We start from the raw sequence: 26,396 nt of genomic DNA, 5'->3' as shown, positions 1-26,396 counted from the left end.
TCTGTTGGATCGTCGACCGACTTACTCGGCAGTTTTAAACGCCTCCTTGAAATTTGCATGACACACAACAAAAATGAGAAGCTTTAACGTGGAATCTATTTGCATCTTTAGTAAACCCTTAGTACTCGCAAACATGCCATATCGAATAGTGGGTAGTTTAATTAAAAATGTTCACGTACAGTCCTTGTTCTTGTTTGCGTGTTTGCACGAGAGCTAGAGTTTTACGTGCCATGGCTTTAGTACTTTTGGCAATGTGCCCGAATCTGTATCCAAAATTTAACAAAATTATATACAATAGGAAAAGTCCAATCCTTTGATACATAAGGTAAAAAAAATCAAGATACAACTGGGTTAATATATTCTGTAATGCACTTACAATACACGTAGCCAGAGATTGTTTAGCCAGAAAGTGGACAATGAAATTCGGCGGCACCCGTTAGCTTCTCTTCGTAGTGGTTTTGTATATTGTAAAAACCAGAAATCACATATCATTTTTCCTATTATTATTCTCAGTCAGCATGATATAATTATAAAGTGCATTTTTATATGAAAAATAAATACAATTATGTATTAAAATAATTTAACTTTTAAACTATTACAATGTTCTTACAAAAGATGTATTAAAAATGTCGAATAATCGACTAAGATGACTCGCAATCGACTACGGCAACACAGTAGTAAATTACGCCTTGGCACCACTAGTAACTACTTTACGCGTTCGAGTATATGGTTTCGTATGCCATCAGTTTATTGTAAAAATATTTGTTTTTGTGCTATTGCAATATAATTTATTCAATAAGAATTCACGAGAAAGGTTCCCGGAACAATAAAATCGTGCTTAATACTTAATTGTTGTGTCAAAAATAATGTAATTTGACATAATCTTCTTTGTTTTGATGTGTACTCGTATATTGATTTATCGCATGCGAGCGACCTGATTCTAGTATTTGTAATGTGTATCCCGTAAATAATTAATATAATCATTAGAAGAAACAGCCCTAAAGCTTGAGAATGAGTTTTTGACAGTGATTTCCATATTGGGGCAATGTGTTGGTGCAATGAGGCGTATAAATTGAATTTTTCGTGAATTTGAAAAGTGAAATAGGAGTGTTGCTTCCCGTCATAGCATGCATTTATCACGATGATGACGCCTGTTGAGGAGAAGAAAGATGAAAAGGTGGGTCTCGTTCATTGTAAGTAAGTCTTACACAAGTAAAGAGTATTTATTTCAATGGTAAACCAGTGAGTACCAGCTGTGCTCTTTAGTTTGAATAAATAAATAAATAAAAATAATTTATACTTGAAATAGGTCTATAAAGATATGTTTTCAGGTAATTTGTTCTATTTAAGTAATATAAAGTCAAAATGCTACCAATCTACACAATATATTTTTTACAATATGAATCCAGTTTAGACTGCAGTTGTTATTTAATATGTTTTTTCCATAACTATAAATGCGTAATATAACTTAAGTAATGATTTTTTTCTATAAAACCTTTGGTGGGCTAAGTTCTGATAGAATTTGAAGCAGCAGTAAAAAAAATGAAAATTCTTCTATTTGTAAGATATTTTTTATAATATCTTCTGATAAATTACAACAACTTGCCAATTAACAATTATAAATTAAACTTTATTAAAAATTACATATTTTTACTAATAATAATTTTATAGAAGCTTATCAAATAAACTAGTATTGGAAAATTAACATGCTCCATTTCAAAATATTAACTTCAGTCTGGAAACACTTGAGGATGGCATAATACCCACCCTACCAAGAAAATAATACAGCTATAAAGGATTACTGGGTATATTTACCTTAAGAACCTTCAGGCTTATTAATTCTTACATAAACATGCGAGGGGAACTGATGAAGAACAGATGAGAAGGTCAGCTCACTTACTCATATCCCAGCAACGGGAATGGCCATCGTATCAAATATTGAGATCCTCCCCTTTGGCCACACATACATACATAAACACAACACAACAGTGACTTATCACTTCCACAATAAAAATACATAGACACGCACTTAGGTGTCAAACATTATTACTTACTCTGTGCTATAGTAGGCGCTGTGGCGAATATACCCAGTAACAGGTACCGGCTGATTGAACTCATACTCTACTAAGACCCATCAGTTGGTGTAGGAATATGTAGGTAATGATAGGAAGGCAAAGGGAAAGAATTAAGAAATGATAGAAACTCAGAAGATGGTTAAGAAATAGAGATGTATTGGTAAAAATTATACAGGATAATTTTGAAATTGTTTTACTAAATGAAACCACTTACTTATCTTCTTGAAAATGACAGTCAACAATAAGTTGTTGAAATTTTTATGGAAAATAAAAAACTTGAAGTTTTGAGCATAGTAAATATAAGTAAAAATTGATTTTATTTTTACACATCCTTATGCCACTACTAATAAAAGTCTGTCACACGGGCAACATCATACTTTCAGACAAAAATAAACAAACCCCCACATATTTGCACTAAATTACATATTGATAAAAAAATATATAAAAAGTAAAACTGGTATTTTTATCTAAAATATTTCTATGTAATGAAGAACTAATAATTAGTTTACAATATTGAGTTTGTATTCTGTAGGAAGGCTAATGTACCCATCTTATTTACTGGACGCAAAAGCCTTCCTATCTAGAGTCAACTTAAAAGTACATACTCATTCATTTTTTGTAGCCTAAATAAAACAAATGCAAGCAGGATACTAAATTCAATATGTAATATTGTAATGTATGAAGTATTCAGTCTTATTATTTGCGATGCAAATGATTCCAAATTCAATAGTGCTCTTGAGTTGATATTGAATTTATAACTTAATCATTCATAAATCTATCTCAGCTTTGATTGATAGACATAAATCTTGATAATGTTATCAGTAATGTAACAGTGTTACGTAAGTGATATAAATGTGAGGTCATTTGAATAAGAAAAGTGAAAGTGTACTGCAGATATATAGATCAATATTCTTCAGCACAATTAATTATGTCGGTAAGGATCTCACTTTTAAGTCTGTTTAGTAAGAATAAAATAATATTATATTTCAATGTTTTTATTTTGTGTAAATCAACATAACATTTGGTAATTTGTTATTGTCAACATTGTTCAAGCTAAACTTCTGTAATTACTTAATAAAATGTTAGTATCTTAATTTACTTTGCTGAAAAAAAAGTCAGTCAATCATAGTTGATTACATAGTTTTGTTATGTCTGTGCGAAATTGAATCGGATTTAATACAAAATGTTTGAAAAAAGTTTTTGCAATTTCTGACTTTAAAAGTACTCAGTACAGTTGCTTATTTGAGAGCTTGACTTGTATGTGGCTGCTTTATATTATATCTGATGATTTGTTTTTACACAGACATTGTAAAACCTTAATAATTTTATTTCATATTTTATTTACGTATTAGCTGCTATTTATATCTATGTAGTAGTAGGAACACACCATCTAGTTATGTATTGATATACGAGTATAAAGAGTGGTGGTGTGTTCAGATCCGGACAGGCATGGTGCAGGTGTCGGACGGCAAGTCGCGCCCGCGGCCGGCGCGGCTCGTGCTCACCATGGACGCGGTGACCGTGCAGCGCGAGCTGCCTGTGCAGCAGCCGCCGCGAGACAAGTCCGTGCCACACGCCAGGGTGAGTACACAACATACCACATAATACACTAATTAAATATTACTGCCAGTGTACACGCACCTGGAAGTTCTTGTCATCATCATCTCTTCCAGGAACGGATGGTGCAAATAAACCGGCAGAAGGTGGGCGGGCTGGGTTTGAGTATAAAGGGCGGCGCGGAGCACAAGCTGCCGATCCTCATCTCCAAGATATACAAGGACCAGGCGGCCGACCAGACGGGGCAGCTGTTTGTCGGCGATGCAGTTATTAAAGGTATCAATTATTGTATCTACATAGTTTGACATTCATGTAAAAGAAATTAGACAATGTGCATTGGTATTAGGATCACTCGTTTCCATCGACTACTAGTTGCGCCGATGGCTTCTGCCTACCCCTAATTATGCAGCAGGACTATATAGGTATTGTGTTTTGAATGTTACTCATTGTATTTATTCTAAGCCTTATTCAAAACATTACAATCAGTTCAAAACATCAGGTCAACATCATGTCTCTGTGTTTAAACAATGCAATTGAGGCCAATAAAGCACTGTACGTGGGAGAGCGGGAGGGAGGGCGTCCTATTCTTAGTAACTAAGCGGATCGTCGCGTGTTACAAGCGTAATAGTATTAAATGTTATATCACGCAGGCTTCGTATGATGCAATTTATTGCTAATTGCAAATGTATAGTTATTGTTTAGTTTATTTGATAGGGTATACTTGGTTAGCAACTAAGGCATGCTTGGTTGGTAGCATCGGCTTTCGAGTTTACGAAATGTTATTTATGACCCAATTTTCAAACTGAATGCTTTAGCAGTGTGGCATTAGCCCCTAAGTAGAGCCAATAGGTATCAGACACCATCCAATTTCGATAAAGTATTAATATTACCAAGATAGAAAGCTGATAGAATAACATACATAACATCACGCATTTTATCCCCGAAGGGGTATGCAGAGGCGCAACTATGGCACCCACTTTTCGCCAAGTATGTTCCGTCCCATGATGTGATAGGGGGCGAGCCTATCGCCATATCGGGCACAAATTCCAGACTCCGGGCTGATACTGAGCAGAAAAACCCAAATATCACTTTGCCCGACCCGGGATTCGAACCCAGGACCTCAGAGCGCTATTGTACCGGACGTGCAATACAACTACGCCACCGAGGCAGTCTAGAATAACATAATAGGTTCAATTATCCATACTTACACTCATGCCTTTTTCCTCGAACACAGAGGTGCAAATAATGCATCCACTTTGCTTCATGGCTATTCCGTCTCATAGTGTGATAGGGGTCGAGTCTATCGCCATATAAACTCCAGACTCCGATATGATATTATCCGACCGATAATCAAACTCAAGATATCACGGCAGTAATACCGTAATACATTGAGGTCCCACGGCTTGTGTATTCCAGTGAACGGTGAGTACATAACCGCGTGCAAGCATGACGACGCGGTCAACATCCTGCGGAACGCTGGAGACATAGTGGTGCTGACTGTCAAGCATTATAGGGCAGCCACGCCATTCCTGCAGAAGCAAGGTAAGCAATAACCCTTTGCAGTCCATAGGAGTATGCTTTTTCAATGGCAAGCAAGATCTAGAGGTCCAATTACTGGTGTATCGTTATCCCCAACCTTTTCAACTTAATGGGTGCTGTTAGATATTGTTACTGGGTTCGTTACCACAATCACAATTTATTTCACAAGAATAATTGTTTTTTAATATCTGTCTGGTTTTTTAAAAACTCGTATACGTCAACGCAGGTGAGAATTGCGTCGCCATTGCGGCAAGTTTAGACGGGGTTACTTTTTTAAGCAATAATTGCATACTATTGTCGCTTCCAATAATTGCTTCTTCTAACCGCCATTTTCAATAAACGATCCCGATCGCTTTTTTTATCTATCTCAAAATGTACTAATCAGAATAAAGATTTTTTTGACATTACTAATGAGTGATTTTGATTGGTTCATTCTCGATCGGATTGAAGATGGAGATTGGGATCGTTTATTGAAAACCGCTGTTAATGAGGTTTTACTCAAAACCAAAGAAATAAAAATATTTGACTTTGTTTAAATAAAAAAAACAACGGTTTAAATAAAAGGCTATAAGTGAATGTTAGGAAACACGCGATGTCAAGAGTTCTATTTAATGCTGGGGCCTTATTCTCTATCCCGCACGTTATTTTGACAGTGCGTAACAAGCACGTAACACAATCCATCATGTTTAGTACTATAGAAATTTGGCTTACAGAATACCATTCCACGCACATTTCTCGAAGATAACATGACACGGCAGCGTTACGCGTTTACACTATCATACAGAATAAGGGCCCTGATCACCTTACAGATATGTCGCCTTGTATACTACAAGTTATTTGGTGGACTTAATGTTATATTGCAGAAAAACTATTTTGTTGTACGTAAATATAAAATGATTTAGATCTTGTTTAATATTTAATTCAAAGTTACGGAATGGCGCGGGTAACCAGATTTCGATAGAGTGCATTTATCAACATTCACTTATACATATATTATTTAAAGTCGAATATAATTGTGATAATAAGTATGAAATGGAAATAATGGAATTTTTGTTTAAATTTTTTATTATATTGAATTAAAACAAAAAATTTATGGATTCTATATTATAGGGTGTGATTTAAATAATCAATCAAATCGATGGGTGTAATGTTAATTGACTTAAGGTTATAGCTTAAGGTCCATTTCTCATACATTTTGTTTCACCTTTAATCTGGGTAACTAAACAAGTATTGACAAGTAAAGAATTTAAATTCACGTCTAGTTAGTGATTAGTTCTCGCAGTTGAAAGAAAAACGTAAAAATAATTAATATGCATGGATATTTCGGCCTTTAAAATTTAATACGACGAAATTTGACGAGACCCGCTGAGCTTCACCACTCGGTGTCATACAGTGCCACTGCCGATCCTTGTTTAGGAGGAGTTATAATAGTCCACCCTGTAGACTGGAGGGGGTTTGGAGAATTCCACCACAATATCCCCTGCCTGTCGTAAGAGGCGACTAATAGGGGCTGTCGGCGGGCAGCAGGGCGCTGTCCGCCTCTGGTGCAGGTTGAGCATGTTTAGGCCATTGTGGTGACCCCCGGGATGGACGGCAGCGTGGAAGGTAGGCCTCATGCTGCCGCTGACGATGAGAGCGTCCTCCGGTTGCGCGGGGGCTTCTGACCCCCCTTCCCTTAGGAGCCGGGCCGCATCAGGCAGCTGCGCACGAAGACTTAGACACTTCCCTCAGAGGAAGCCGTCCCTAATGCGCCGAAGAGGGCCATCGCGGAGTTTGAGGAGTTATTATAGAGTTTAAATCATCCACAATATATTGACGAGTCGGTTTCGCTAGCGGCGGCGGACGGCGCGTCGGACACGGACAGCAGCACCGGCGACGACCACCCCTCGCACCACAACACTGTCGACGCCAACTGCAACTCCGAGAAGAGCGAACACACCAACGGCGGCTGGCAGGTGAGTCGGATGTGTGATCATGTACATAGCACATAGTATTTATATAGTTAAGGCTCTCGAACATATTATACATTAAGGTTAGAGATGAGTGTAAAGCGGATAGTGTTGTATATACATGTAAAGGTTTGTCACCAAGAATAAGTGCCTAATATTGTGGATCTTTCATATGTATATATTGGATTATAAATCGTTGGTGTGTCTATTAATAAATAAGTAAGGATGGTCATATTCTGATGCACAACCAACTTAAAGAAAACAGCATTTATTAAAGTAATGCGTACATTGTTAAATAGCATTAGTTATTAATTGAGGTTTCCGTCCTTTGTAATAGTGGAAAGCTTATCACACTATATCATATATAACTACCATCTATAAATAAAATAATACTCTCCTAGTCGAATATCGATCACGGTCAATCCAAAGGAGATCAGCCAGGCGCACAAGGGATATTATTTACGCAATACAATCGTAGCAATAATTTGCATGAAACTGTGGCGGAAAGTCTATCTACGCAAGCTCAAAAACCTCACAAGTCGACAGAATTATATGTTCATGAAAGTTTCATCATATTGAGATATCCGTTCCAAAAAAACTGTAGTGAATCAGTGAAGGAGGAAATGTTGATGTTTCTAAGCCTGTGAGTGTGTGTTGGCAGAGCGCGTGGTGCGAGGCGGAGGAGCCGAGCCGGCCGCCCTCCGCCACCTCCGCCCTGTCCGCCCTGTCCGCCGCCTCCGAGCGGCACGACGGCGCCCGGGAGTGGGTCGACGTCGTCTCCGGTCAGATATTAACATTTCTCTATTCAAAAAATTCAGATATCCTACAACCTAACAAACCAAACAAAAAAGTTGCGCACGCACAACTCTTTTTTACATTGACATGTGAAATAATAATAATAATTAATATTATTATTATTATAATTAAATATACTAATCCCTGATCTTTTTAAAATACACTATATCTATATATTGAATCTCATAGTGCCTAGCCCCGAATTCTTTGCATATCCACAGAAACGGACAATATACCGGACTCTCAATACAACAGACAAAATATTAAAAAAAAAAAATGTAAAAATAGATTTTTTTTCATGTTTCAGTTCCTCTGATGATGGGTTATGTGACGCGATACGTGATGGGCACGGACAAACTTAGACCCGGAGCATTTGAGGTAAAAACAACACTCTGTCTATACATACAGGGTGTGTTTTAAATATGTTCGGCTTACATAATCTAAAAATTTCCCTCTATGTGTTTTAATGTTTTTATATTTCTATGTTATTCAATGTTTTAATTTTTGTTGATTTGATAATTTAGAAAAAATCGATGAAAAATATTTGATCAATATTAAATTTTATTATTACCATGCTTTAAATCTCTGTGTAAAGTAACACTCTTGTCTTTACTTACGAATTGTGTGTGTGTGTGTGTGCAGGTACGTGGCGCCCGCCCACACCTCACGACTGGCATCATCCACGTCGACGATCCTGTGGCCCTCTCGCAGTGGCTCAAGAGCATCTCCGACAACATCATCGGACTCACCAACTTACAGGTACACGAACACTTTAATCAAGTGGTCGCCTTGTGCACCAATTTCAACCGTAATTCGTTAACTTTAAGTTTCATTTTATTTTTGTTTTATTATCTCGGATGGCATTTGGGTCTATTCGAAATATATTATTTTAGCTTTTTTCCTCATCCTCCATCGTGACGCAGTCCCAGGGCCAAAATAGTAATTCCGAGATTAATATAATGTAGATTTTAAAATGTGTAAAGAACTGAATTTATCATTGTTAACCGAGCAACAGAAGAACTCATTGCAGGGCACATGCTCACGTCTTGCCAGATACCGACTAGTGGGCCCTCTATGGTGGGGCACCAGTCGGTGTCTCGCCTGATGTGGGTAGCACGACGGAGAGACATCAGCGAAGAATAAAGAAATTAAACGACCACAGAAGTAGCTCATGTAAATTTTTTTACCCACCATAAAAAATCTAAGGCCCTGATTCATGTACAAGAAATGTTTACTTTCAATAAATAAACCTTACAAGATCTATATTATGGCGTGTAAGTCTTCTTCTAGCAAGAGGAGCAGTCTCTACGGTAGATATGCCCATGTGTTGCTTAATACAGGCTGGTTGGTCCGTGTTCTACAGGGGTCCATCAGTCCGTACTAAAGAACAAACGTGACAAATGTGGACAATTAAAAGATGGGCAAAGAGAGGTCATAAAAGTGGTGAATGGAGGTGCAATAAAAACGACTAAGTGGTGCCGGAAATTTTGTTTGCGCGAATGTTAGACATTGAAATAAAATTATTTTACGGATTTTATCGCGGTTTTATATTAAAATTAAAAAAAAATTGTTAAATGTAGGTAGATATTGTAACTTACTCTTATCCTGACTTTTCCGATGACCTGCACCTCACCTCACCTCACCTCACCTCACTTCACTTCACTTCACTTCACTTCACCTCACCTCACCTCCTTTATTATTTTACACCTCAGTCCGCCCCGTGACTACGAAGACTGAAAAATCTTCGAAACGTAGGGAAAAATTATAATATAAAAACTGCGTCTTGTTACTTTATTGGGGTCCGTCAGCCGGTACATAGGCTGATGGAAGTAGCTAGACTTATCGACGAAGAACGAGGAAATGAGATTATCATCAAAGAAGAATCAAGTTTAGAAAGCTCTGAAAATCCCTAAAGAACCGTTTCGAATAAAGCGAAAATAATACAGACCTTCAAATTTTCAGTATCCCAACTCCAAAAGAGTATAATTATTAAAATTGTATCGAATGTACTGACAATCATTAAACTCAAATAGTTACAAACATCACCTCGTTTGAACAGGGACGCTTGCGTCTGATTGGCGGAGCGATGGTCCAATGCGGTTGTGCATCTACCCAAAAACGCGCGCATCTGGTCTCTGGGCATTTTTGAACACCGTTCTCAACGTTTTATTGAGACCGCAACACTTCATTTGTATGAGTTATAATAAAGCTTACTGATGCCACATTATTGACATTGCGTCAACATATTATTAATACAGTATGTATGTACGTGTGCGCAGATGAAGGTGCTGAACCGGCAGCTGTGCGTGGGCGAGCGCATGGAGTACATGGGCTGGGTGCACGAGGGCGTGCTGTCGCCCGCGCAGCCGTGGCAGACCTACCGGCCCAAGTTCCTCGTGCTCAAGGGCACAGACGTCATGCTCTTCGATGTGCCGCCGGTAAGCCAACTTTTGAATTGACTCATTTGTTTCGACCGGACAAACGTTGTCCCGCCTTAACTATAAATTTGCAGCGCACATTTTGTCAATCGCTGACAGTTATTTCAAACAATTGACAGTTATATAAAATTTATATTTTAAAAGTTAAATCGGTCCAGCCGTTCACGCGTGATGGCGTGTCCAAGGGAAACAGGGATTAATTTTTATACATATAGATATAGATTTTATGATGATGTTTTCTGTTGTGCAGATGAATATAAGCGAGCTGGCGAAATGCCCAGAGAGCCTGAAGGTGTACCAGACGATGTTCCGCACGGTGAAAGAAAGCGAGACGGTGGACTGGCGGCAACACTGCTTCCTGGTGCAGAGCAGCGGCGCGGGAGTGGGTGGGGTGGGGGGAGTGGTGGCGCCGGGCCCGAGGTACTTCAGCGCAGACACGCGCCGCGACCTGCTGCGCGTCGAGGCCGCCTGGACCGCCAGCATCGTCGGCGCCGTCGTACGACTTGGTGTGAGTGCATATTCTTAACTTACTTTGATCCGCAAAGTGGTAGAACTGTCATCATTTCGTCATTCAAGCTGGTATTATTGTGTCGATTGACGATAAATAATCACCACTCATCATTCGGTATTCTATTCAAACCCCACTGAACTCACCATTAGGTATCAAGAAGTGAGTCGTATAAACAAAATATAAAAACAATAATTAAAACAATGTGATCTCCAATATGAGAATATTTATTACGTAATATAGAGATATGGGTTAGTAGTGGCCACGTGGTCAGTGCAGCAGCGTGTGCGCAGCGTTGTGTGAGTGTGTGGGGCGCGGGCGCAGCGCGGCGTCGTCGAGGCGGCGCTTGAGGTGCGGGTAGGGCTGCAGGCGGCGCTGGAACTCACACTGACAACACGCATGCGCGAGCGTCGCCGTACAGTCCATACACTACAGCGGATAGAGGTATCGGCTGGTGGTCAGTGCAGCAGCGTGTGCGCAGCGTTGTGTGAGTGTGTGGGGCGCGGGCGCAGCGCGGCGTCGTCGAGGCGGCGCTTGAGGTGCGGGTAGGGCTGCAGGCGGCGCTGGAACTCACACTGACAACACGCATGCGCGAGCGCGCCGTACAGTCCATACACTACAGCGGATAGAGGTATCGGCTGGTGGTCAGTGCAGCAGCGTGTGCGCAGCGTTGTGTGAGTGTGTGGGGCGCGGGCGCAGCGCGGCGTCGTCGAGGCGGCGCTTGAGGTGCGGGTAGGGCTGCAGGCGGCGCTGGAACTCACACTGACAACACGCATGCGCGAGCGCGCCGTACAGTCCATACACTACAGCGGATAGAGGTATCGGCTGGTGGTCAGTGCAGCAGCGTGTGCGCAGCGTTGTGTGAGTGTGTGGGGCGCGGGCGCAGCGCGGCGTCGTCGAGGCGGCGCTTGAGGTGCGGGTAGGGCTGCAGGCGGCGCTGGAACTCACACTGACAACACGCATGCGCGAGCGCGCCGTACAGTCCATACACTACAGCGGATAGAGGTATCGGCTGGTGGTCAGTGCAGCAGCGTGTGCGCAGCGTTGTGTGAGTGTGTGGGGCGCGGGCGCAGCGCGGCGTCGTCGAGGCGGCGCTTGAGGTGCGGGTAGGGCTGCAGGCGGCGCTGGAACTCACACTGACAACACGCATGCGCGAGCGCGCCGTACAGTCCATACACTACAGCGGATAGAGGTATCGGCTGGTGGTCAGTGCAGCAGCGTGTGCGCAGCGTTGTGTGAGTGTGTGGGGCGCGGGCGCAGCGCGGCGTCGTCGAGGCGGCGCTTGAGGTGCGGGTAGGGCTGCAGGCGGCGCTGGAACTCACACTGACAACACGCATGCGCGAGCGCGCCGTACAGTCCATACACTACAGCGGATAGAGGTATCGGCTGGTGGTCAGTGCAGCAGCGTGTGCGCAGCGTTGTGTGAGTGTGTGGGGCGCGGGCGCAGCGCGGCGTCGTCGAGGCGGCGCTTGAGGTGCGGGTAGGGCTGCAGGCGGCGCTGGAACTCACACTGACAACACGCATGCGCGAGCGCGCCGTACAGTCCATACACTACAGCGGATAGAGGTATCGGCTGGTGGTCAGTGCAGCAGCGTGTGCGCAGCGTTGTGTGAGTGTGTGGGGCGCGGGCGCAGCGCGGCGTCGTCGAGGCGGCGCTTGAGGTGCGGGTAGGGCTGCAGGCGGCGCTGGAACTCACACTGACAACACGCATGCGCGAGCGCGCCGTACAGTCCATACACTACAGCGGATAGAGGTATCGGCTGGTGGTCAGTGCAGCAGCGTGTGCGCAGCGTTGTGTGAGTGTGTGGGGCGCGGGCGCAGCGCGGCGTCGTCGAGGCGGCGCTTGAGGTGCGGGTAGGGCTGCAGGCGGCGCTGGAACTCACACTGACAACACGCATGCGCGAGCGCGCCGTACAGTCCATACACTACAGCGGATAGAGGTATCGGCTGGTGGTCAGTGCAGCAGCGTGTGCGCAGCGTTGTGTGAGTGTGTGGGGCGCGGGCGCAGCGCGGCGTCGTCGAGGCGGCGCTTGAGGTGCGGGTAGGGCTGCAGGCGGCGCTGGAACTCACACTGACAACACGCATGCGCGAGCGCGCCGTACAGTCCATACACTACAGCGGATAGAGGTATCGGCTGGTGGTCAGTGCAGCAGCGTGTGCGCAGCGTTGTGTGAGTGTGTGGGGCGCGGGCGCAGCGCGGCGTCGTCGAGGCGGCGCTTGAGGTGCGGGTAGGGCTGCAGGCGGCGCTGGAACTCACACTGACAACACGCATGCGCGAGCGCGCCGTACAGTCCATACACTACAGCGGATAGAGGTATCGGCTGGTGGTCAGTGCAGCAGCGTGTGCGCAGCGTTGTGTGAGTGTGTGGGGCGCGGGCGCAGCGCGGCGTCGTCGAGGCGGCGCTTGAGGTGCGGGTAGGGCTGCAGGCGGCGCTGGAACTCACACTGACAACACGCATGCGCGAGCGCGCCGTACAGTCCATACACTACAGCGGATAGAGGTATCGGCTGGTGGTCAGTGCAGCAGCGTGTGCGCAGCGTTGTGTGAGTGTGTGGGGCGCGGGCGCAGCGCGGCGTCGTCGAGGCGGCGCTTGAGGTGCGGGTAGGGCTGCAGGCGGCGCTGGAACTCACACTGACAACACGCATGCGCGAGCGCGCCGTACAGTCCATACACTACAGCGGATAGAGGTATCGGCTGGTGGTCAGTGCAGCAGCGTGTGCGCAGCGTTGTGTGAGTGTGTGGGGCGCGGGCGCAGCGCGGCGTCGTCGAGGCGGCGCTTGAGGTGCGGGTAGGGCTGCAGGCGGCGCTGGAACTCACACTGACAACACGCATGCGCGAGCGCGCCGTACAGTCCATACACTACAGCGGATAGAGGTATCGGCTGGTGGTCAGTGCAGCAGCGTGTGCGCAGCGTTGTGTGAGTGTGTGGGGCGCGGGCGCAGCGCGGCGTCGTCGAGGCGGCGCTTGAGGTGCGGGTAGGGCTGCAGGCGGCGCTGGAACTCACACTGACAACACGCATGCGCGAGCGCGCCGTACAGTCCATACACTACAGCGGATAGAGGTATCGGCTGGTGGTCAGTGCAGCAGCGTGTGCGCAGCGTTGTGTGAGTGTGTGGGGCGCGGGCGCAGCGCGGCGTCGTCGAGGCGGCGCTTGAGGTGCGGGTAGGGCTGCAGGCGGCGCTGGAACTCACACTGACAACACGCATGCGCGAGCGCGCCGTACAGTCCATACACTACAGCGGATAGAGGTATCGGCTGGTGGTCAGTGCAGCAGCGTGTGCGCAGCGTTGTGTGAGTGTGTGGGGCGCGGGCGCAGCGCGGCGTCGTCGAGGCGGCGCTTGAGGTGCGGGTAGGGCTGCAGGCGGCGCTGGAACTCACACTGACAACACGCATGCGCGAGCGCGCCGTACAGTCCATACACTACAGCGGATAGAGGTATCGGCTGGTGGTCAGTGCAGCAGCGTGTGCGCAGCGTTGTGTGAGTGTGTGGGGCGCGGGCGCAGCGCGGCGTCGTCGAGGCGGCGCTTGAGGTGCGGGTAGGGCTGCAGGCGGCGCTGGAACTCACACTGACAACACGCATGCGCGAGCGCGCCGTACAGTCCATACACTACAGCGGATAGAGGTATCGGCTGGTGGTCAGTGCAGCAGCGTGTGCGCAGCGTTGTGTGAGTGTGTGGGGCGCGGGCGCAGCGCGGCGTCGTCGAGGCGGCGCTTGAGGTGCGGGTAGGGCTGCAGGCGGCGCTGGAACTCACACTGACAACACGCATGCGCGAGCGCGCCGTACAGTCCATACACTACAGCGGATAGAGGTATCGGCTGGTGGTCAGTGCAGCAGCGTGTGCGCAGCGTTGTGTGAGTGTGTGGGGCGCGGGCGCAGCGCGGCGTCGTCGAGGCGGCGCTTGAGGTGCGGGTAGGGCTGCAGGCGGCGCTGGAACTCACACTGACAACACGCATGCGCGAGCGCGCCGTACAGTCCATACACTACAGCGGATAGAGGTATCGGCTGGTGGTCAGTGCAGCAGCGTGTGCGCAGCGTTGTGTGAGTGTGTGGGGCGCGGGCGCAGCGCGGCGTCGTCGAGGCGGCGCTTGAGGTGCGGGTAGGGCTGCAGGCGGCGCTGGAACTCACACTGACAACACGCATGCGCGAGCGCGCCGTACAGTCCATACACTACAGCGGATAGAGGTATCGGCTGGTGGTCAGTGCAGCAGCGTGTGCGCAGCGTTGTGTGAGTGTGTGGGGCGCGGGCGCAGCGCGGCGTCGTCGAGGCGGCGCTTGAGGTGCGGGTAGGGCTGCAGGCGGCGCTGGAACTCACACTGACAACACGCATGCGCGAGCGCGCCGTACAGTCCATACACTACAGCGGATAGAGGTATCGGCTGGTGGTCAGTGCAGCAGCGTGTGCGCAGCGTTGTGTGTGTGTGTGGGGCGCGGGCGCAGCGCGGCGTCGTCGAGGCGGCGCTTGAGGTGCGGGTAGGGCTGCAGGCGGCGCTGGAACTCACACTGACAACACGCATGCGCGAGCGCGCCGTACAGTCCATACACTACAGCGGATAGAGGTATCGGCTGGTGGTCAGTGCAGCAGCGTGTGCGCAGCGTTGTGTGAGTGTGTGGGGCGCGGGCGCAGCGCGGCGTCGTCGAGGCGGCGCTTGAGGTGCGGGTAGGGCTGCAGGCGGCGCTGGAACTCACACTGACAACACGCATGCGCGAGCGCGCCGTACAGTCCATACACTACAGCGGATAGAGGTATCGGCTGGTGGTCAGTGCAGCAGCGTGTGCGCAGCGTTGTGTGAGTGTGTGGGGCGCGGGCGCAGCGCGGCGTCGTCGAGGCGGCGCTTGAGGTGCGGGTAGGGCTGCAGGCGGCGCTGGAACTCACACTGACAACACGCATGCGCGAGCGCGCCGTACAGTCCATACACTACAGCGGATAGAGGTATCGGCTGGTGGTCAGTGCAGCAGCGTGTGCGCAGCGTTGTGTGAGTGTGTGGGGCGCGGGCGCAGCGCGGCGTCGTCGAGGCGGCGCTTGAGGTGCGGGTAGGGCTGCAGGCGGCGCTGGAACTCCGCGCTGCTCACACTATAATATTCTTTTTATTTAAAAGGAGCGACACGACCTTTTTATTGTTATGATTCCCCTCCTAAGTCCTGCTCGCAACTCTACTCCTATAAAAGTCAAATTCAAAAGTAAATGTATTTCTAGACTTTACACTTACTTATAAATCTCGGTTATCTCAAGAGCTATGATGGTCGCGGTACGAAGCGTTCCTGGTCGGAGCAGACAGGTCTCACCGAAGAAGGCGCCGTCTCTCAAATGCGCCACCTCAGATTATAAAAAAAAAGACAAACGTGCTGATAGTCTATTAAATTACTTGGAATTACACTCAACGTAATACCTCAAATTGGCGAGAGCATTTTAAATTAAATTGGGGAATGACTTGCCTGCCTTAAAGAAATCCATTATTATTGAAATGTATTTAGTTTTGTTTGATTCATACCTCTCTGCCGGTTGAATCCATAACAGCAACAGTACCAGACGATATTAAATATATTGAGCTCCCAGGTTGTCCGTAACTCACGACCGTCTAGAACAGAACTTTTGTTAAATCTTCGAGTTTAGTGAATATAACATAAGATGATATTGATGATATATATGACATCCCAAACGTATAGTATACCTCAATAGTAGAGGCCCGCTCTCAGGAGTGGGATGGTAGGTATAATACCCAGCTAGTATTAGTAAACACAGTATACTTGCCTCACCGGGCATGTACAGAATGCGCTGCATGCTGAATATGATGCTGTTGATGAGAGCAATGGGCAGGTCCTGAAACAGCGGCACGTTCATCACCAGCAGCTTGCAGCAGTGCATGTTGATGTCCTGCTTGATTTGCTCCGTGATCGTGTTCATAATCGACTCCTCGTTGAAGTAATGCCCGTCGAATTTATAGTTTATGAACAGTTTGATCTTCCTTTGCAAGAATTTGGGCAAGCGTTTGAACACCATGTACTCCTCAAGCTCCTTGTATCTCCCGTTGAAGAGATACATCTCGAATTGGGTGTAGATGACTAATCGCAGCAGATAAGTGAACGAATACGTCAAGAAGATCAAGCCAATAAGACTCATGAGGGCTGTCAACAGCATCTGAGGGATGAGGTGGTCGTCTATAGGACTGTAGTACCCCGCGCCTATGCACACCCCACACACAAGAAACAAATTTGTCGTGTATTTCTGAAATATGGAGTTCTGTTCGATATCAACAACGTTAAACCGCTTCAACCAGATCAGCATCTTAGCGTCCATCTCGTAGAAATGCACACACAGCGCGGGAATCTGGTAGTGGACGAAGGTCATCCAATGGAAGAACCTTAACACTTCCAAGCCAACAGTCAGAGCCATTTTGGAGACGTACGACAGGCCGAGTTGCGCCAACATGTTCTTCCACTTCCGCTGCAGGGTCACCAGACGGAACAGCTTGAAGATAAAGAACACTGTATGGGAAGGGTATTGGCAGTTTTCAAACGGCTGTATTAGTTGGAGTGGTAACGCCCCGATGATTTCGAAAATGAAGGTTGTTCGAAGCCTGTGGATGGCTATGGAGCGAAGCTTGAGGATGATCACCCTGTTGTCTTCATCCACGTAGCCAGTTAGGAAGTGTAACACGATGTCCAGGAAGGCCACGGAATCCACGAATAGGATGAACGGGTCGTAGGGGTCCGGACCTGGAATGTAGACTTTGTACGAGAGTACTACCAAGGAATACAATTTGTATATAGTAAGTAGGGAACTAAACTGTTAATTTACAATGAATTTAGGTCGTCTCTACATCTCTTCATTTTTATAAAGAATATCTATATCCATTTACTGTAGCTCCGGTGCTTTACAAAGACAACGACAATCAATTAAAAAGGCAATCTTGCCCTCGCACAGTTGGCAATAGACCGATTGAGTGAAGCCCAGCGAGTTTGGGAACACTGCTGTCTGAAACTGGTACATCTAACATACAGCATTTCTAAATCCAGAAGTCTTCAAAACTTACAATTGTAAAACACCTGCAACGGCATATAGAAGAAGGCAGCGAAGTTGAGGAACACGACCGCACAGTCCCAGTAGAACTTGATGGCGCTGTACGGATGCCAGACGAGCCAATGGCTCTTGCGGAGTTGTCGCTCGCACTCCAGCAGGAGACTCTTGTGGCTGCGGAGGAACAGCGCCGTGCCGTGGTGCCACGCGCTCGGCAACATCTGACGGCGGATCTTACACAACTGAAATTAGAAAAGGTTAAGACTTGGAACGTATTTAAAGTCTTCGTAAAAGCTCTGATTGATTAATAATTGATCTATATGTTAATACGTGAAGAAAAATTTGTATACCCACTTAAGCAGATTGAGCGCCCGAAAGAGTGTGAGATTTAGTATGATTAAAGTTCATATAAATAATTACCATCATTGACCTCCTACTAGAATTATTGCTCAATGAATGGTATTATTGCTTTAGGCAAGAAAAACATCGTTAATGACTACATAAGAATTTAACAAAGGAATTCCGACTAAAATATGCCAAGCTTACCAACCGATGTTATCAACTCAAATTATAATAGAAAGCTGACCTTACCTAGCAAAGGCTTTAGAGCTAACAATGTGTGTGGACTGATATAATTAATTGTGTACGAACTTGTCGTCTAAAGAAGCCGGCAGTAGGCGACACGTTTCTGCACGGCAACTCCTTGGGCATCATGCACACGTGGTTCCCGCTCGTGTAATCCATTTTTTATTACTTAACTCTACTTTACTACTTTACTTAATCACAAAGCATCGGATTGATCAACATAATTACTAAAAGTTACTCAATTCAATTCAATTTTTAAATTACTCTGCTAAAAATATTCTGTTGACATTGACAAGGATGTTTCAAAAATGGTATCCGTCGAATTCTGCAAAAAGAATTTTATACTCCGCATACTGGCTAGCGCAGCGTCGGGCGTCGGCCCACGAGGTGGACAGATAATCTCATAAAATTCGCAGGAGGTCGCTGAATGCGGGCCACTTACAATAAGTCAATCTAAAACGTAGTGATAATATTCTTGTTGGGTTCATCTGGAAATCTTTGGAGTAGGCCCATGTTCAGCAGTGGACATCCTGCGGCCATTGACATGACATGACTCCGCATAATATATTCTCTAAAAATTTATTATAAATCTATGGAGATATAGAGTCCACTAGTCCATACTACTCAAGATCACAAAACTTATTTAAAAATATTGTTTCAGAAAAAAACGTTCACAGTGGTGCACTGCGGCCGCGCGGCGGGACTCACGCTGGACTGGGCGGCCGGCTTCTCCCTCAGCGACGCCACGCCGGGGGCGCCCCCCGTCTGGGCATACAGGTACTATCATACTCGGTTCTTTCTAGTAGAGATAAATCTCTACACCACTCTTTCAGGCTCATCGGTGAGGATGACTGTGCTGTATTCTTAAAAATACGGGGTTCTACTACTTCAAGTTTTTATATGTTTTTAATTGTAACCTCTATAAGGTTATTTTGATTACTTTCAGTCTAAAAGTTAATAATAATAAATAATAATATTATAATTCTGATTAATTTAAATTTATTTGGACTATTGCAGGTTCTCGCAGTTGCGAGGTTCGAGTGACGACGGCAAGTCGAAACTAAAACTGCATTTTCAGGATGCGGAGACCAAACTTATTGAGACTAAAGTGAGTACTTTTTTGCATCATTATTATTTGAAAGTACTGATATCGCCATGAAGTTTCTCGACTAGGCGTTATTAAACTTATGGATAATGTGATCGGCAAGTATAGAAATTACTAAATATTTTAAATATTGAAGTGTCATATGACAGAGTCCCGTGTTCATTAGGGTACAATCATGTTAATTATAATGCTAAATAGAAAGAATACTATTGCCAAATGATTGCTGGGATATAGTCGGATAAATCTACTTTCGAGCCGCTTTAATCAGGCTACAAGTCTTCAAACAATACTTTCACTACAAAATTATAGAATATTGATCCTTTTCTAGGAGCTGGAGTGTCAGATCCTGCAGAGCCTGTTGTTCTGTATGCACGCGTTCCTCACTGCGAAGGTGGCGTCCGTCGACCCGGCGTTCCTCGCATCCATACAACAATCTAACTGAATATTAGAGGCAGCGCTGTTCAAACCGTTCGCAGTTTGCGTGTGACCGACGAGCGTTTGAACCGCGGTTGAAAAAACGCGAAAAAGTGAAGTTAAAAAAACGCTCGTTGCCAGTTGTTAGCTTCCGTTTGTTTAATTTAATACGGATTAGAGAGTTTTCGTATGTTTTTTTATGCTACCACCAACTAAATATTGAGTTTTGATATTCAGTGTAGATTATTTTACATTAAGTGACAGATCTGTTCGTTCAGGTCAAAAAATAAAAAATAAATGGTGGTAAACTAAAGCTCACTTACGCTCTGTTAGATATATAATTGGCAGCAAGAAGAATGAAAAGAATGGTTATGAATGTAGTGTATAGGACGACGGCAAATTATTCGAATTTATAAGATTTTAATATTATTCACGATCGTTACATTCTGATAGGTTGTATGTCGTGTTGAGTCTGATCTGTCGGTGACAAAAAAAAATAGGAATGTAAAACACTTATGTTATAGTTTCTATGAGTGCTCAGTCGGTAATGAAAAGACAATCATGCCACGGACCTGACTCCGCACGGCTGTATGACTAACAGCCGTTTTCAATAAACGATCCCAATCGATTTTTTCGATCTATCTCAAAAAATGACCAATCAACAACAAAGAATATTGTGACGAACTTACAAATGAATTATTGTGATTGGTTCATTCTCGGAATCGGATCGAAGATTGAGATTGGCGTTGATTATTGAAAGCGGCAGTTACTCTGAAATAGTTAAATTCGATTGGCGATTATATCGTTTATTTCAAAATTTATAGGCAATTCACCAAATAGTTGGTATTGGGCCAATATTGGCTACAAATCTTCCAATATACATATATTTCATTATGCTTAAAACATGCATGCAATATCGACTACTGTTTTTAAAATAAATTAGGTATAGGGCGGGACTAACTTCACATTGCAATTATTTCTTTGTAATCGATTTATTTATAACATCGAAACTAGTCTAAACTATATTTGACTATTTTGATTATCCCAATAATGGGATCAGAAACATCTAAAGTAGAGATGTTTTTTTATAAAATCCAATCGATAATAGATTGTACGGTGTTCAATTTAATCGAGAATCGGAGTATCGATTGTTACCAATCATTATTCAAAACTTACAATTCCTTAATGATATTGATTTAACAGACAAAAGATTATTATAAAGAATATTACAACTAAATGTTCGATAAATATAGCTACTATGAGGCTTATTTTTTTTTTCTTGATTCTATTAAATTTAATATTTTGGACCAAATAAATGTTATGAAATATCTCGAACCCAAACAGCGAATCAAAAGACTTTAGGCTTATTAATAATTATTTAAATGTTTTATTTTCTACCTCGCGATTCTCGACTCTACCGTTTGATCAGTATTTTTTGAGGCTATCAAGCTAGTTAGTTTGAAATATCGATCCTTTTTTATATTCCTAACAATGTTATCCTTCCTTCTACGATGTCTTAATAAGACATTTTCGAATAATAAATTACGGCAGTGTTCAAATGTATTTTGATTTGATAAAGTAAAACTGATTTGTAATTGGTCATGCTGAAATATTTTTCATATTATCCGAAAAAGTGAAACGATTATTTATCAATAAAAAAATCGATAAAAAGTGATCGTTTAATATAACAGGACTTTCACTCTATACATATTTTTTAAACAAGCAATGATTTTTTTTAATAATAATCAAATGGTAGTACCTCATCTCCTGCATGACGATTAAATAGAAAATATACGAAATAGTAAAAAAAAATATTGTTATCAATAAATGTAACATTGATTTTAATTTTCGTAGATACTATAAAATATTGACAAAAGAATAAAAATCGACATAATTTAATAACTTTGTTTAAAAATGGGATAGAAAAGGTAAGGTCTAAAAAAAGGTAACGAAAAAATATCGATAATTTTTTTAAAGCGTTTTGCGTTTTATCGACATCGATGTAAAATAAATTTATTTGAAAATATAATTGTTAAACGTTTGCGCTTGCTTCATATCATTACATTTAAGGAGATTATATTTTAAACGCATCATTGATACTAGAAAATTATTTTTTCAATCTTGGATATTGTGAAAGACAATTTTCAACTTGAATAGACTTATTTCAGTTCGAATTATTGGGGTAATTAGTATATAGTTGGAGGTGACATTGACCGCCCTAAAATATTTATGTAGTTCTGTATGCAGTTAAAGCTAATTTCAATGATTGAAAATTGTCTTTCAATTTTAAATCCAAGGTAAATAAAGTCTATATTCATTTGTTAAAACTAAACTTTGATATTTTATGCCACGCGTGCGAATAAAAGATGGATTTTTCAATTTATTAATATAAAAATAATTATTCATATAAAATTGGTTGATCTTTCGTGGTGAGTGTTTGGAAATGTTTAACGTGTGTGCTGATGTTTGCTCAAAGTTAAATTGGTTGTTTTTACGTAATTATATTTATTATGTTTACACTATGGGAGTCAGACATAAACATAACTGACTTATCCAAAATTATGTGTGTACTCTTTGTGAATTATCTCTTGCTTTAATGTTGAATGAATCATCGTGAGAAAATCTGCTACATACCTGAGAAGTTCTCTATAGGAATTTTGAAGATGTGTGAATTGTACTAATCTGCACTACAGCATGGTGGACTAAGGCCTTACAACTCTCAGTAGTAGAGGAGGCCTGTGCGCAGCCGTGGAACAGTATAAAAAATGAATATGTTTAGAGGTATTTCAATGGTTAAGGTAAAAATGAATAAACCTTTGAATTAAACGATTCATATTATCGCTTGGTTGTGCAGTATTCGAAAAAAAACTTAAGTAAAAAGAAATAGCATTCTCTCAAGATACATGACCTTTAGTTTTAGACAATCAAAACGGCAATATTTACAATTATAGGTTAAACATTTTCGAACAACTACCAACGTCGTTTATTTAATAAAATATAAAACGAAATCTCAATTAATCTCTTTTATATTTTAGTTGTATAAGCATTGCTTAGAAAACTATTGTTGACTAATGTAGTTAGGTTTCGTGTGAGTGTAACATATTAGTTATTAACTTGTACTGTATTAATATATTCAGTTGATTTAGCTGGCAACAAATTTTACACTTAGCGAAAAAAAAATCGTTGATTTAAAAAAATATTTGTGAAATGCATTTTATTTTTTATTAAAATGCATTTCACAAATAATTAATTAATACAATGAGACATGCAAATAGTACTACAGGGGTGCTGCACTACACTCGTCATCTGTAACTGTGATTCACAATTATTGTTCTGATTTTCATTGCATTTATTTCTAACTAACTCTACAGTTGATTTTACACATTACTTTGAATTTTCATATGTATAAAGTACCCCATTTTCCCCACTGTAAAAAGATGTTGCCAGCCAAATTAACATCTAGTTGTACTAAAAGAGTTGTGTACGGTCAATTTTGTGCATTCGAGGCTATTATATGGATGTGTGACACCAATATTATACACCGTTTGGGTGATTTAATTTAGTATTTCGTGATATACTCCGTGTGTGTGACTCTCTGATGTAGTGTGAACAAATCGAAATGATTTTAAGGAATATATTACTGTCTTATATTGTAATTTGTTTATATTTTTTTGAGATTTAAGATTTCCAGTCAGCATACTCATGAATATTTTTATCTCAGAAAGAACACGAAAGGATGAATTTCACCCGATATTACTTGCTTATCGCCACAATATTTGTACGTTGTTAAGGTTTATCACTCCTAAAGTAGTGGCTTCCACCACAAATTAAATACTCAATTACTGTAGTTTTAATAAATAAGTAGACAACAATATAATGTGCCAACAATAAAATTCATCTCTTCGTGTTTTATTAGCAGAATCTTACTCTGTTCCTTAAAATTAATTTGTTTTACTGATAACTATTGCTGTTTCGTTCCCACCGTAACGTGAGTGAGAGAGATAGCAAATCGATTCCTCTATAAAACCAATAGTTTGTACTTTCTTAGTTATTTAAATTAAGTTTAAGCGAATGGGGTAAGTTGTATCGTTTTGTACACTTTACGCCAATTGGAAAAAAATACTAATATTTTATATTTAAGTTCATAGTGTGATTAACATGTTCAATATCGACTTTATTATTGTTTCCTATTTGGAATAAAATAGTGGTAACTCACAAAAAATCTGCCGAATTGAAAACCCCTTTTTTAACAGCAACGGCGAATTATTATAAAGGTACGTGCCACTAAACTAAAGCCTATATCACCTACTAGACTCAATATTAAGCATTAGGTTTAAACAGAATTAACCTTAAAGTTGATAAAATGTGTCTAAAATATTTTTTTTGTCGACAGAAATTCTAACAAAGATAATTTATATTATAATATGGATAGAACACTTAAAACCTTTTTTGTGAGTTAGCATATTTTATGCTATAACAATTTAAACCTATGCAATTAACGTAACAATTATTCGTAACTGTATCAATCGATTTGTCAATTTAGAGGAATTACTGAAGACTGAGTGTGATGCGGCATGATTCCCATTTTCTTACTGATATCGATATTCTATAGTGACCCTATTAGTACATTTACTAATTTAGTACAATTACCGCCTTTAGTTTCTTGTAATATCGGCATTATGTTATAGTATCCTAAATATTTTTCGAGTCCAGTTTAGTAAATTGATTCATTCTATATTGTATTAACAAAAATTGTGCACCTTAATATCGATTTCGAAAACAAAATATAGTTGAAATGTAACCGAGAATACGAAACCGGGTATTCATTCAATATTGCTCATATTTTTATGCTATAAATTGTTGTAGTATTTCTACAATCTACAAATATTGTCCACTTCTTCCAAATCTGTTTTGTGTTGTATACATGTTTGACATAATACTCGTGTAAGAGTATGACGAAATGGTTAACCTAGGAATGAAGCAAGAATACTTGTGAATATTGTAATAGGTTGTCAGTGCAGTATACATTACATACAATTGCATGTAAATTCTTCCTGTATTCGTATCTATGAATGGTCTAAGAGCTGACAGACATTATCAGATCTTCAACTAGAATATTTTGTCTATAACTATAAATATGGCACTGTGAAGTGAGCAATGTACTAAATCTAACAACTTAAGATAAACACATTTATTTCTAATTAATCAATTTATTTTTAGAGTATATGTTTAGTTAAAGCTTCCAAAATTAAAGTGGCATAAACATTGCTAAATAATACGATAAATTAAACTTTAATTGCTTGCTTCATAGTTCCTTTTAGAAATAATATATCAAACAATGTAAAACATAAATTAATCCCATCCATTAATATTAGATTGTGCCAGTTTTCACACATCATCCGTAAAGGAGACTCCCAATAATAGCACATTAATGCGGTGCTACACTCTTCAAGGAGTCAAGGTAGATGAAAACAGGCAATAATGTCTGCGCTATGTAAATACAAGTTATTCTCGTAAGTAATTGGCGAAACAGGGATAACACCACGCATACTGCAGACAGTCTTGAAACCAATGTATTATTTGATTATTTGTTCAACCTAAATATTATGTTGTTCGGCCTAAATTAAGCAAAATGAAATGTATACTCGTGTAAACAAATGGAAACGAATCGCGTCTCGTATTAGGTATGTCCGCCAAATTCACCGCGGCTCGGACGCCGGGCCGCGGTCACTCTGCCGGACTATAGTTACGCCTAGTTATTTATACCTATTGTTGATCATGTAATATTGTATCCATTAGTAAAATAATAATACAGTCACGATTGTTTTACTTTGCGTCAACACCCAACAGCCTGTAGATAAGGTATAGGACTCAATTTTGTTCTTTGCTTTAACAAATAGTGGTATACTATATAGTATAACATCAATAATTAACTGCGGCTCTACCTGCTGATTTTTTTTTATATATATTTTCCCAGAGCATTCAGGAGTAATATAGCGTCCTATTAGTGAAAAAAATTTACTGTTCCGTAATTCCTGAGATTAACGCGTTCAAACTCTTCAGGTCTCTACACTAGTATAAATGTAAGTAACATAAATTCGAACACAGAATTAATGATTAAATTCCGGTAAAACATCCACAAGTTATAAGCCTTTGAATTTCGGTAGAAGAGGTTAACTAAAAAGAGGCGCAATACATACATGTGACGTCTCCGGGAATTACTACGCGTACGAAAGAAAGAGATGAAGCGGTAACCCGATTACGGGATCACATCACATTGCAATATTTCGAAAGGTGCAAAGTAAAAGAGTTCCCTGTAAAAACCTAATATACAAGGGAGCGCATGGACCGATGTTTTTTTTTTTATATCTCAGAAAGAACTGTAAATTTTATCAGTGTATGTTTATATAAAAT

General features: G+C 42.1%; 2 protein-coding genes across 2 annotated transcripts; one reads left to right on the top strand and one right to left on the bottom strand.

Annotated features, from left to right (window-relative positions):
- The first annotated feature begins 715 nt into the window (after positions 1–715).
- LOC115448331 (gamma-1-syntrophin) lies at positions 716–25,800 on the top strand. Its single transcript, XM_030175739.2, has 13 exons — positions 716–1,177; positions 3,513–3,656; positions 3,749–3,908; positions 5,049–5,174; positions 7,005–7,126; positions 7,782–7,902; positions 8,223–8,293; positions 8,558–8,674; positions 10,195–10,353; positions 10,604–10,861; positions 19,125–19,240; positions 19,481–19,571; positions 19,897–25,800. The coding sequence occupies exons 1-13, from the start codon at positions 1,142–1,144 to the stop codon at positions 20,008–20,010; spliced, it is 1,635 nt and encodes a 544-aa protein (XP_030031599.1). The 5' UTR covers positions 716–1,141; the 3' UTR covers positions 20,011–25,800.
- LOC115448341 (potassium/sodium hyperpolarization-activated cyclic nucleotide-gated channel 4) lies at positions 15,289–16,435 on the bottom strand. Its single transcript, XM_037442718.1, has 3 exons — positions 16,353–16,435; positions 16,071–16,177; positions 15,289–15,934 (listed from the first exon to the last, which is right to left on the bottom strand). The coding sequence occupies exons 1-3, from the start codon at positions 16,371–16,373 to the stop codon at positions 15,808–15,810; spliced, it is 255 nt and encodes an 84-aa protein (XP_037298615.1). The 5' UTR covers positions 16,374–16,435; the 3' UTR covers positions 15,289–15,807.
- Positions 25,801–26,396: the final 596 nt, after the last annotated feature.

This window comes from Manduca sexta, chromosome 25, assembly GCF_014839805.1.
Source record: "Manduca sexta isolate Smith_Timp_Sample1 chromosome 25, JHU_Msex_v1.0, whole genome shotgun sequence".
NCBI lineage: Eukaryota > Metazoa > Arthropoda > Insecta > Lepidoptera > Sphingidae > Manduca > Manduca sexta.
Note: the sequence above shows the minus strand (reverse complement) of the source record. Positions and strands in the feature narration are given on the sequence as shown.